Source organism: Carassius auratus, chromosome 47 (assembly GCF_003368295.1).
Source record: "Carassius auratus strain Wakin chromosome 47, ASM336829v1, whole genome shotgun sequence".
In the NCBI taxonomy this organism is placed as follows: domain Eukaryota; kingdom Metazoa; phylum Chordata; class Actinopteri; order Cypriniformes; family Cyprinidae; genus Carassius; species Carassius auratus.
The window spans coordinates 8,402,444-8,416,540 of record NC_039289.1 but is presented as its reverse complement, the minus strand read 5'-3'; the positions used below and the strand labels follow the sequence as shown (position 1 = coordinate 8,416,540).

The following is a 14,097-nucleotide window of genomic DNA, read 5'->3' as shown; positions in this document are numbered from 1 at the left end:
CAACGCATTTTTACATTGAGTGCAAATGAGATTTATGGGATTTTCAGACCAGCATTTTGTTTGCTTTTTCCGAAACAGGGATTAAAATGTTACAATAGGTGTGTTTGACTTTGGCTGGAATTCACCGAAACTCTGAGGTTTGCCATTTACAGTTGAAGACTTGAAGTCAGACGCTTTCTGGTTCCCGATGTAATGTTCGTGTTGCATTGCGTTCTTTATAAGATATGAAGTGTATTAGATGCAATCTATGCCAAATACAGAAATTTTGGAAGAATGTTTTGGAAGTCATGTAGCAACAGAAAACTTTTCATTCAATTCATGCACTGAATAAAGACTAAAGTTGAAGACTATATTATTTAAATACCAATAAAGTGGGGTCTAAGAGTGTGCCCGAAGATGAAGACTGCATTCTACAGAGTCCCTAAAGGGACATGGTGATGGAAAAAAAGTGTGATGGGTAGAAAAATTCATGCTTTTGTGTTGCTCCGCAATCACAGTATATAGTTGGGTAATTATATTGTATATCATTGATATGATATTTAAATTGCTTTTGAATGCGCGATAGCTTTTTATTTTTAATTCTCAAAATCACATGCAATCTGTGTATAGGGAGCCGGGTATTGGACTATGACGCTCAAAAAAACCATACATTTCCATTTTTTATTTTCACAAAGACACTGTATGACATCAGATGAAATATGCCATAAAAGTAGCCTATTATAAGCAGCGTAAACATTCTTTAAAATTTCTCCATTTATTATTTTTTTTGGAACAAGATGAATATATAAAACTTAAATTTTGAGGAAGTTTTGGTGAGAGCATAGATTCCGTGTGGGTGTAATGATAAACTTAGTCATGCCATTTTTCACATAAAAGTGATTGTACTGTACTTTACTGCAAAGGCGCATTCACACCAAGGACAATAACTATTACTGAAACTATAACCATATGAGAATATGGAAGTCCACACCACCACTATAAGGAAACACAAAGGAAAACACAGCCAATCATATTTATCCGGCTTTTAAGGAGCTTTCACATTTAAAGCAGCACAAAACCGCAGCACGCTTATAATAAACAGAATTTAATCATCCATTGGTGTGGAAGCTAATATAGTTATTATATTCTTGGTGTGAACACGCCATAATACTGCATCTATACATCTATGACTTATCACAAATATGCTTCTAACTGACCACAAGAAGAGATGTAGCTTCCGACAACTCAATTAAAAGCAATAAAGTTAAAAGGAGCTAATGGCTAATAGCACCATACACACTTACTATTTAGTGGAGTCAGAAAGCTGGTACTCTCGCCTGCGGTCGTAGGCTTCCTGGATGCCTTGATCCGCCCAGAGCATCTTTATTGCATTAACATAGGGCTGGTCGAAGGAGCAAACCTTCTCCACGTCGACCTCTCGCACCAGCAGAGCATTGTTCTGTGGATAAAAACACATTACACAGTAAACAGCCCATTTTATGTCTTAATGGTGGTGTAATACTAATGACTTCCAGTGGGGTTTACAACCAACTAGGTCACAAATTGTCGAGTTAAAGTTTAAGGATCTTATTAAGGAAATATCAACTGATTCTTCAAAACCAAAACATGAGAATAATTAACTGTAATCCTGCACCGAAGAAAGACAGCCGACCGTGGTGTGACAGCAATAAAATTTACAAGCGAGTTTTGTAATGCTTTTTATAGCCACGTTTATGGCCTATCTGGGTTTGATTTGCATCTCGACAAGCACTCTGGGCATCAAAGAGATGATTACAGTGGAGTGACAGCCAGGGATTGTTCAGCGTGCAGCAGTCACCTTGTTATTTTCGTTCTCGAACGGGATCTTGAGGTGCCAGGTGGCATTGATCATGGCCTGCATGGAGGTGAAGATGTTCTGGTAGACGAGTTTGGTGAAGCCACGCTTGTCCTCATCGGTGTAACCGGTCCCGTGAATGATCCGCATCTGTTTAATGAATGTACTCTTGCCGCTCTCGCCCGTGCCTGAGGACGACAAAACAACAGCAACATTGGGAAAGGGTTAGATCATATTTTGGCTCCAGTTTTAAATCAGCCTCCTGATTTTTGAGAGCCCAAGGATATCAAGGTCTATCTGAAGCTTTTTCGTATTTGGCTCCAGTTCGGATCCAGCCTTTGGAAGGTTTTAGTCAACGGCATTTGAAAAGACTCCGGATGATGCCAACTTTAGAAGGATAATAGTTTTGTATGTTGATTCATTCACAAGTTGTAACTGCTGCCTAACACGTTTGTTGTTTGCTTAATGGAATACACAGTGTTAACTAACCACATAACATGTCCATTTGACAGTAATATATAGCTATAATATGTTTCTTTTGACACACTCCACTCTGGTTGAATACTTATTAATTGTAACATTAAAACAAGTATTTTCTATTAAGCTGCTTTAAAACAATGCGTTATGAAAAATGCTATACAACTTTGAAAATAAAATACGAGTATGAATACTTATTTGAAACCATTTATTCAATAATTAATAAAAAAATCATAAAATTACAAACTACAATAATATATCATTATTAAAATTCTACACTGGCTTTAAAAATGATAAACAGAAACTACGATTACTAAACACTTGTATCAGAGAGTATAAGAGGCCAACATTTTATAAAGCAATATATAAGAAATTCACATTTAATAAGTTTACTATATATTAGCCTGTATTTGCCTTGTGGTGACAAACATTTGCACAACTTTTCTACAAAAAAATTAATAAAATAAGCTAACATATGATACTACATGAACACATTTAATATTAATATATGCGATAGGTACCAAAATGTCATGTTTACAACAACCCTATATTGAAATAATTAAGTGTAGAAATCTTAAACAGAAAAGCATTTTCATCTTCTAAAAAGAGGAGCTACAAACGTTTATATGTTCTAGTTCAAGATCTAATCATGCCATTAACCATGTTAACGCAATGTAAACTAATACAGCCACACTTTAAAACAGAATTCTTATAAAAGGAACATCTCCCTGTGCATTTCTTAGGTGCTTCGGATGACTTAAGCCAGTAAAAATGTTTAAGCCATCGCCAAAGTTCAACAATACAACTTCCCTGGAAACTTGGGAGGTCTTGGACTAGCGGGGGGAAAAAACAAGTCGAGTAACTGTTCCAGTTTTCAAAATATTTCACGTTCCGGACAATACAGTGTCAACAGTTAGGAAAGTCCTGCTTCGATTGGTATGAGAACCAGTCGCACAGGTTTTATCTTGGTGTGCACATGATTCCAGTATTGACATCCTTGACAACTGCCATTTATTTAAACAAACAAGAGAGACTGAATTCAAAACCCATGATCGAAGGCTTGTAGCCTAAATCGTGAATGGTAAGGAAACATGGCATAAACGTGTATATCAGCAGAATGAGCATTTTTTTTTTTATATTTTGTAATTAAACTCTACACACCTAACTGCACTAGATACATATTGCATAGTGAATAAATAAATATTTAGATTTGTTTTGCATAGTGTGCGAGATTTGTTTTTTGCCTTTTTTTTTGTTATTAAAATGGCACAATACTGCGTTTCTTTGCAACCAAAGGTGTTCTGGGCCTAATCACATTTCACTAGACAGAAACGCCAGCTTTGTTTAAATTACATGCGTCTCAACGTCATTAGAAGTCTTTTCTAGAAGCAATTGCCAAGTGGTTCGTTCACACGCTCACGAAAAGTTGAGCTCATATGAGAGAAGCAAGTTCGATTTCCCATTATTTTCCTGTCCCATCTCTCCCTGAGCTGAGTCATGGCTAGTTTTAACTCCAACAGCTGGATTGTGATAATCCAGCTTCCCTGCTGACTATCTGCTTGCTGTCGGACTCTCTCTCTCTCTCTCTCTCACTGTACTGATGGTGGTTTGCCGACAGGGGAAACCCAATAAACAGCCTGGTTGCATAACCACTGCTCTCCTGGCACCTTCGGCTTGCCAAATAGCTGCACCTCCCTGCAGCTTTACAACAACTGCGCCACAGAAACTGAACCGAAACTGTTTGAACATTACTGAAGCACCTTATTATCAGGTCTTCCTCCATATTAGGTCATTTTGTGGGAAACAAACACGCAAAGGTTTGGTTGATTGGCAATGAAAGGAAACTGGAGACCTGGTAGTGAAACAAATTGATGTTTGCAACCAGATATTATTTCCGTAATCGGATGCATTTAATAAGAGAAGCAGGATGGGGAATAATTTTTTTTTTTTTAATCCATCAGGAATTAACTAGATGATGAAAACAGGGCGTTTTATACCAAAATATGGCCAGACCAACAGGGGTGTAGCAATATTAAAACCAAACCGAAAATACGCAATACACCATCCACAATACATTTTCCAATGTACACTACCAATCAAAAGTTCTGGTAACTAAGATTATTTAAGAAATTAATACTTTTATTCAGCAAGGATAAATTAAATTTAGCAAAAGTGACTAAATAAAAACTATTAAAAAATATGTTCTTCTGAAATGTATCACCGTTTCCAAAAAATATTAAGCAGCACAACCGTTTTCAACATTAAGAATAACAAAAATAAATATTTCTTGAGCAGTAAATCATTATATTTGAATGATTTCTGTAATAATACTGAAAATCCAGCTTTACATCGCAAGAATAAATAACGCTTCACAATGTATTAAACCAGAAAGCCTTTATTTTAAATTGCAATACAATTTCACAATAATACTGCTTTTAATACACTTTTGATCAAATAAACTCAGTCTTGGTGAGCGAAAAAAGAAACGTCTTTAAACAACCCCCAACTTTTGTAGGTTTGCATTATATATGATAAACATTAAGGCTACATTAATGAATACTATTTGTTCCAAATCAGAGATAATTTCATTTACAGAGGTAAAAAAAACAAACAATATTACATAAAAAAAATAGTGAAATAATCATACATATGAAGACCACTGATATGTATTAAAGTAAATGGTGTCAAATTTGACTTCATGAAAAGCAAGCTACACAAAACTAGTTTTAAGAAACTACATGAGAGAGGTCAAACATCAAGGCCGAACTACAGTCTCTTTATTGAGGAAGAACAGCATTGAGTCTGGATCCATCCTATAGTCATGTCTGTGCAGCAAAGGAGGTCGCCATGGCAACAATTTTACAGCAATGATTCAAAGAGCAGCCATACATTAGCGAGGCCTGCTCTTCTTTCACCATCACATGAATCAATCCTCCAACGGAAACCAAACAAAATGGCAAGCAGGAAATGGGCAAATTTGTAAAAGATCATTTCTACATTTCAGCCATGTTGCTGCACAGTAAGATAACATAAGCATGATGCTCCAACTGAAAACATGGAACGAAATGGATGCGCAATCTGTGAAGCACTACTTAAGTCACTGTTGTTGTTGTTTTTTTCCTATTTCTATTTCTAGATTTGGTTGCCGAAATATAAGTACATTGCTACTAAATCAAACATACAGCCATTGTAATTGGCACTTGGACTTAACTACATCATGATATTTTCTGGTATTTATTGCGATAACAATCAATTTATCAACTTTTTTCAATTTATCAATATCAATCTATTATATTACATATATTCATATGAATCCACTGAAAAAAAAAAAAAAAAAAAAAGATCCTGTTTCAAACACACGATTGTGCTAATATATAGTTTATCTGTGTTTAAGTGATCTTGGGTATTTTTATAAGAATAAATTATATTTATAACACCGTGCTAATCGACCTTAAAAGAGTAGTTCACTTCCAGAACGAAAATTCTGTCATCATTTACTCACCTTCCACTTGTTCCAAACCCTTTATGAGTTTCTTTCTTAAGTTGAAGATATTAAGAAACATTTTAGTATCCGAACAGTTGATGGGCACCATTGAGTTCCATAGTATTTTAACTTTTTTAATAAAAGTCAAATGGTGCCCATCTACTGTTCGGATACTAACATTTTTCAAAAAATCTTCTCGTGTTCAACAGAAGAAACTCATCACCACGAGTTTAGAATACTATAAAATATATATTTTTTAATATTTCTGCCTCAATCGGTGATATGAAACTACGCCTGATCACAAAAATAAGTTTGGTGTAAAAGTTAGTATGTTAGTGAATCTCTTTGTTGGACAACAGGCTCATACACATGCAAAACTATCACAAACATGCTACTGTAGTATATTTATTCATTGCACTGACCAATTTTTTCGTCTCGCTGACTGTACAGCCCTGACCAAACCAGTCCAAGATTGTAGAGGCAGCTGCTCATTTAGCGATAAACTGCTCAGTTTCATGACTGCCTTCCAACGAAAAAAAACTAGATTTTATCGTTGTTATCACGCCAAGATATTTCTCACCCCTACGATTATTACAATATGGCAAAAATATAATATCACAATACATTTTTCAGAAAAAATAAGTTAATAAATAAGAACAAAGATACACATTACAAATAGAATATATACAAATTAAACAAACGGTGCTTAATTTTTCAGGTACAGAAGGGATATTTAGCAGTAGCATTCAATAAACTGAACAAATAAAAATAAAACACTAAATACACTTCACTGTATAAATTATACATTGATTCATATTAAAGCAACTGTATTATTGTGTATTCACACCGGTCTTTTTTGGTTCGACTGAATCAAATTCTAATTCATTTTCCCCCTTGCGGATCTTTTGGGCAGGTGTGAATACAGCGATCACATTCGGGTGCAGACGATGTTCGCTATGTGATAAAGATATTTTTTTCATCCTCAAATCAAAAAACGTGATATCGTACTCCCCTACCTAATCAGTAATCACACTTCTATCTATACAGAAGCAACCATTTAAAATGTTAAAATACAGTAGCAAATTTGGTTTAGAATTAGACAATTGCAAAAAAAAATTATATTCTACAACTTGCACAGCCATTTGATTACACTTCATAATGTGTCAGTTCAATCAAAAGTTCCAGCTGTACATAACCGGTTTCCCTTGCTTGTGTAAAATGGCGGATACCCACGGAAAATCAGCTCACATCAGCTAATACACCCATGTTGGGATACAAGTGTGTGTGGGTGCTTGCCAAACACACACACTGGAGAACTGGAAGCGAGGGTAAGACAAAGCTTCCCTATCAACAGATGTAACATTTGAATCTTGCTCTGCAACGTTTTTTAAAAGCATAATTAGCACTGAAAGTCACCACAGTCCAACCAAAGCATATAAACGCACTTATAGTAAATTAAAAATAAAACAAACAATAAAACAAATTACTAAAATAAAACAAATACAATTATAAAAAAGACTAATTAAAATATTTTTTTTTAATAATAAAAGAATTTATAAAATAAGAGATAAAATAAAATATCCGTGATAATAAAACAGCAATAAAGATAAAAGAATAAATAAGCCAAAAAAAAAATACATTATACATTTTATAAATTGTTATTACAAAAAATAAAGTAAAAAAAAAATATATATATATATATATATATATATATATATATATAATAAAACAGAAATAGTATTGTGTTGTTTTAAAGAGTACTGTGTTATTACTTGCCCGAACGGACAGTAACCTGATCAAAATTTTTATAACAAACAATAACTAGGGCAGCACAATTTGTCGAGAATTATTCTGATTTTATTACTTTCAGTGTAAACTGTGACTAATAACGGATAATGTATTGACAGTATCAAGGTCACGTCAGTTGAGGCTCGTGCAGCCGGTCTGACTCACAGAGAAATAAAGCGCAACCGCACACACAAAGAAACAAACATGAACAAACACACAGCAGTAGTAAAAAAAAAAATCTAAATATTCTGTATAATGTGTGCAACATCACACGACCAGGAGTGATGTTTTCCCGACTTTCAGTAAACTGGTTACTTGCTTCATTTGTTGAATGAATCAGTCGTTTGAACAAATTGGTTGAATCAATGATTCACTCATTAAGACATTGATAAAAAATCATATATAAAAAAAATATTTAAAAAAATACGTTGATTAAAATAATACCTGATAGAGCACTGATAATACTGCTTCAGAATATATTACATTTGTGCCAAAAAAAAAAAACTTTTTTACTCGGACAAGTGAATTATTTACTTTTTACATGACAAGCTCATGTAAAAGCTTAATGTCGAGCCCTGTATTAGCAATGTTATTGTTGTGAGTTCCAACCTCTTTAATATTCATTTTTGTAATGTTGTTATGGTTTGTCTTTTCCTCATTGTTACTATGCACATAAAACGGTTTGAGATCGATAGAAATGTCATTGCTGTGTGAGTCTTTTTCAAAATTCATGTTTGCAATGTAGCTATTGTTTGAGGTCTCCTATTCACTTCTAGTGTTTTTTTTTTGTTTTGTTTTTTGTTTTATTAAAGACAAGTATGTGTAAAGACACAAGAAGCTATTGTGGCTCTCTTTGGGAAATTAAATGTATATATTTTTAAATATATTTTCAAAAAAAGTACAAGATTAGGCTAACTGAATATATGTGATATCAAATGAGGGTTAGCACAAATGTAATCTAAATGTAATCCAAAAGTAATCTGATTACATTATCAAAAATGTGTAATCTAAGAGATTATATTTCTAACTACAATTATTTTCATGTAATCTGTAACTGATTACAATTCATTAGTAATCTACCCAGCTCTGTGTGTCTGTTTATATAGGTTAAAAAAATTATAAAAGATATTGAATATATAAAAAAAATAGAACAAAATACTATAAATACAAAATACATAACTATAATACTGTGTTATAATATTATATTATACAAAAAATATAGAAAAAAACAATTGCACTAGTTTTAAAAGAAAAAGTCTACTTTGGCAGTTCCTTATACTTCACAAAACTCAACACTGTTGAACAAACACAAACACTGTCTACAGTCTCTGCAACTCCAGCTCCCTGGCTTGAACATGGAAATCATGAGGTATGTATTAACGGGATATTTGCATGGTTTTAAACTCAAATGAAAATCCTGCAGCCTTATCGTTAAGTGGTTGCAAATGCTAACCCAGCATTTCATAAACACAACCACAGTGGACAGATTGCTTCGCTTGAGTGAGGAACAGAGTTTGAAATTGACTACGGCATTTTGTCCACACTTTCTAGTGCAGTTCACCATGAGTGGGCCAAGTGATACTTCAAATTCGGCTTTTAAGCAGTGTGTAAAGAGAACCTGAATGACACAAAGGTTTTTCCTAGCGATAAAGTGAAACGAAAACAGGCCATATGTTGGTTGCATGAGAACAGTGTCAGCTTTGTTCTAGGCGTGTCCAAAAAAACAAACATTCTGTACAATCTTTATGAGTCATCCAGCTCCTCTGCAACACTCAGGTGTTATAGACTCGATACTCCGGCGCGTTTTCGACTCGGCTGGGTAAATATTGGCTAGAGCTGACCGTGTGGCGTAATAAGAAACCTGGAAGTCCGGGTTCTCATTCAGATGTGCCCGCGCCAGCAACAACTTGCTTAGCAGCAACTTGCTTAGCAGCACGTTTATGTGAATAAGGTATACAAGTGAGTGACAGACAAGATCCTTTTCCTTGCTTTCTCTCTCTCTGGATCTCTGCATCCAGATCATGTGACACCGCAACAGCGTGCATTCATGTGTGCAGCAGAAGTGTGGGCTGAAAATAAAGAGTAGCTGCCCTCGGCTCAAGTCCCCCCAGCAGAGAACGCCAAACGCGCGCACACACACACACACACACACACACAGTCTTCTCTCTACCTCAATGACCCTGTATCTTCAGTTCCTCAACCAGAGGACAAAAACACAGCTTATACTCACTGTGCTGCAACAACTTACTTATCAAAATCATGCAAATTGATGAATGAAAATAGCTGACGATGAATGTCAAAATCGTTTAGTTGAGTCTGCTCTCACTTCTTGTAATGTTTACATCTAGAGATGCACAATATATCGGTATCATATATGGCTTTCAGCTATTTGATCTATATGTAATTTTGGGTTTTCGCCGTCAATTTTGCATTGCAATTAAGGATATTTAATTATACAAACACATTTCAGCCCAATTAAAATTGATCTTTAGCTAATCTCAAAGTTTGTATGCATATTTCTTGCTGAATATCATAATGTTGTTCTTTTAAAACAAAGAATTGTATTATCAGCCAAAACCTGAAAATAATTATTGGTTAATTTTAATATCAGCTCATGCCTCTTTGAATCTTAAATTTATTATTTTTGCAATTTATGTAAAACATACACACACATATCTATATATGTATCTATCTATCTATCTATCTATCTATCTATATATAGTGAAACTCAAATTGTTATCATTAATGCTATACTATTAATACTAATTAGTTACTTATTATACTACCAGTTTACAGGAGTTTGATGAAATATTTTTATGCTTTACAAATTGAGAACTTTGAGGGAACATTTTATCAAACCAATAATCTAATGAAAGTAAAAAATAGTGTCACTCTAGTAATGTAATCAGAAAAAAAAGGTTCAAATAGCTGGAATACAGAAGATAAACAGCTTCTAGAGTTTGAACAAACATCGAATGACAAATAAAATGTTGAGCATTACTTTAGAAGGAAGCTACATCAAGTCGGGAAAGTTAGTCACGCTAACAAGTTAATCAAATATTCAGAGAGAGGACAAAGACACATCATGCTTATTTAACCACGCTTAAAGAATCCAGTTTAACCAGACATCCAAAACCATCGCTTTTCTTGGAATAACCTTGGGGGAGGAAGGTCAAAGTGTTTGACAACTTCTGTAGAACGCCCAAAAAAAAAAAAAGAGACAAACCACAAAAAGGCTTTAGGTATTACAAGAATAATCAGGGTATTGCATGTTTTTGTGATGGAAAATTTAAGACTTTAAGACCTTAAATAAAGATTTAACGAATAAACTGAAGGGAGTACAATACATCAATAAACTGTTTAAAGTTAAATGTCTAGGGAGCAAACAAAAAGTTGGTTTAGAAACTTTTCAAAGTCTGAAAGAGCAACTTCCAACTTTTGGCCTGCTTTCCAGTACAAATGTCAAAATATACTTAAAGAGTCACACAGATGGGAAATCAAAAATGACCTGTATTACAGTGTATGATGTAGCTGTCCATCAGTGTAAACAATGTGCAAAGTAATTAAACCAAAAAGTACACGATTTAAGTTATTGGCTTCTAAAGTAAGGAGTCGACTCTGAATCGCTGAAACGAGTCGTTATAGATTTCAAATCTTTTGCCCATCTCTATGTACGTCACTAGGAACACTTATAATAATCATAATAATAAATTGCATAATAATCTCCGCCTACCGTCTTGAGAGAAACGGATCTCTGACTTTCCCCACCCCCCACACAGACGCTCTGTTTGGTGTGAGAGCATCATGTCGAGGAGACCGTTTGTTTTTTCACTGCCAAAGAATGAAGATCAGAAGAACCAATGGCTAAAATTCATTTTTACCACAATACCAGAGCAGTACAACAAATCCCTTTTATTGTGTTCACAACATTTCACTGATGACTGCTTTTCTAATCTCGGTGAGTACAAGGCGGGATTTTCAAAGCGTTTGGCCATAAAAGATTAGAACAATGAGCATCTCCGAATCACAACGCGAAGTATGATTATGAAGTTATGTGTCTGTTTTCTCCCGAGCGTCTTATCAGTATGTGTGCTGTCTGCAGCCCGTCTGCGCTGATCGTCATGTACAAACACGTCATTAAAATGAAGTGTAACTCCGTGAATACTCAACGAAGAGACATGAGAGAGATATCTATAGAAAGCTTGACATGTCTACTTTAAAACTAAACAATTGCTGCCGAAAACAGATATTCTGTGATAAAGTAATCCATATGAAAACAACGCGATGTCTGTTTTTCACATCTCCCTTCACTATATCGTATGTGACCACACCCCCGCGATGAACGCGCTATTCAGATTCAAACTGAAGCGCGCGGCTTGAATACACCCACACAGAAGAAAAAGCAGCGAGACTGTTCAAGTTTTTTATTTTACTGTTTGCTTCGCGATGAGAGGAATAAGACATAATTCACCCCAAACAGATGCTAACGCATAGTTTACCGTGGAGGTGTGTGCGGAACAACCAATCAAACCTGACTATGTTAGTTGATCAATCAGAACACAGTATGCTACCGAAAGGTGGGGTTTAAGGAAACTGAATCTTTTGAACAGCTTCGCGCGAACCATTTAGGGATCTCTGAGAATTGAGGTAATTTTAAAATTATATTTTGACAAAATGACAATGTTTTTTAACCTTGGATGGATTTAAACCTAATGTACAGGACTTATAAACAGTGATAGGAAGCTTAGGATTTTCATCTTATTGGCTCTTTAAATCAAGATAGTTACCTGAGAAGTAAAAATGAGATAAGTTTCTGTGAAACTGATCAAAATGAAGTGAGTTTATGACTGAAACAGCAACAAATATCTCATGAACTTAAATTAAAAGTGTGGCGAGTGGGGCGGGGCCGAGAGGAACGAGGAGTGAGGCCAGGTGTAGTGATTGGAGATGAGCTACACCTGCGCCCCACTGCCAGTATCGAGTCCCACGTAGGAGATGGAAGGATATAAAACTGGAGTGACGACCGTGAAGGACGAGAGAGGACCAGGCCTGGGACATTAGTTTATGTGTTTGCTTTTTATTTGTGCGCGTCAGTCGCCGTGAGGGGCTAAAGCGCCGTTTTGTATTTATTTTGAATATTAAAATTATGTTTTGATTGTGCGCCGGTTCCCGCCTCTTTCTTCCGGATGACTATGGAGTTTTTATCGTTACAAAAAGGTAAAACAATTTTTCATTAGGGCTGTCGCGATAATCGCAATATTGTAACACCGCGCTATTGACAAGCAAACCGCAGAGGAAAGATAGCAACCTCAGAAACCGCGGCAACCGCAGTGTATTTTTAAATGAGGCTGTGACCTTCTTATTTTTTCAATTTGTCACTGTGCATTCAATGTTAACTAAATTAATGATACAATATGGTTACGACTAATTTTCTCGCGAGCCGTTGTAGCTTTACGGTGCTTCGTTTGTTTTGAATAGGCCGGCTGAAACGATGGGAGGCGCTCGATCTCGTCCCAAAACCTAATGTCTCGTTGCCAGTTTGGGAACATTTTGGCTTTCAACCCAATGAAAAGGGGCGAGCCAGGAAATATAGATGAGCCGATATGCAAAATTTGCTGCAAAAAGGTTCCCGTTACGTGGCAACCTCTTTGTGACCTCTAGTGGCATTCCCTTCAAAAAAACAAAGGGAGCAAATGACGATTGAGATGTTCATTATTACATCCAACAACAGAACACCTCAATCGCTTAGGAGTCATTCTTGTCTGCTCCTTCGGCGAAACAATGACCGACTGACTACAGCTCACTCAGGGCGGGTCTAAAGTTACACTACTGTCAATCAAACTATCATGGGAGGGGCCTGTCTGTGTGACATCACACAGATAGGAATTTGAGATCGGCTCGATTTGAGAAAGGGGTAAAGATTTTAATCACACACTGTCAACACACATTTCAGTTCAAACAACTTGTAAAAGTTCATGTAGCATCGAATGACCCCTTGAACAATAAACTCACCTTTAGTTGTTCAATTTCTCAGAAAACAAGACTTCATAAGTTCAGTTTGCATCTCAAGTCTCTTGATTTAAGGAGGTTTCAAAACATTTGTATTGGAAAATGACAAAAATACAGAGGAAGATATTAATTTTTAACACCAAATGCAAAATTGAATGTTGTGACTATGAATTTAAAATCTTCTGCTCTTTATTTAAGATCTTTTTAAGGCCTTAAAATCTGGAAATGGGGCTTTCTGAAGATCTTTCAAAGACCTGCAGAAGCAAATTAACAATTCAAATCTGCTGCTCTTTTAGAAAGTAGCTCTGCAAGCCCTGAGTGGTGACTGCTTCCTCTCAGTTTTCAGACAGAGCAATCGAGAGTTTACAGAGCTAGAAGCAGAAGGTTAACAGCGCTCATTGGTCACGCAAGGCCCTCTTCCTCAACAGGGGCGTATCTTATTGCCGTCTTTCCTCTGTGAGTCTGGGCACAAAGGCTGGTTGTGTTGCATGAGCTTTCTAAGGACATGCATTCCGTGAAATGCTTT

The 14,097-nt window shown here is 35.6% G+C and overlaps 1 protein-coding gene across 4 annotated transcripts in view; it reads right to left on the bottom strand.

Annotated features, from left to right (window-relative positions):
• LOC113064999 (guanine nucleotide-binding protein G(q) subunit alpha-like) overlaps window positions 1–14,097 on the bottom strand; it is a 29,299-nt gene that overhangs the window by 12,770 nt on the left and 2,432 nt on the right. For all 4 annotated transcript variants that reach the window (XM_026236085.1, XM_026236084.1, XM_026236087.1 and 1 more), the window contains 2 exons: window positions 1,817–2,001; window positions 1,284–1,438 (listed from right to left, as the gene is read on the bottom strand). In XM_026236085.1, the coding sequence (XP_026091870.1) occupies window positions 1,284–1,438; window positions 1,817–2,001 (340 nt within the window). The remainder of the gene's footprint in view (window positions 1–1,283; window positions 1,439–1,816; window positions 2,002–14,097) is intronic.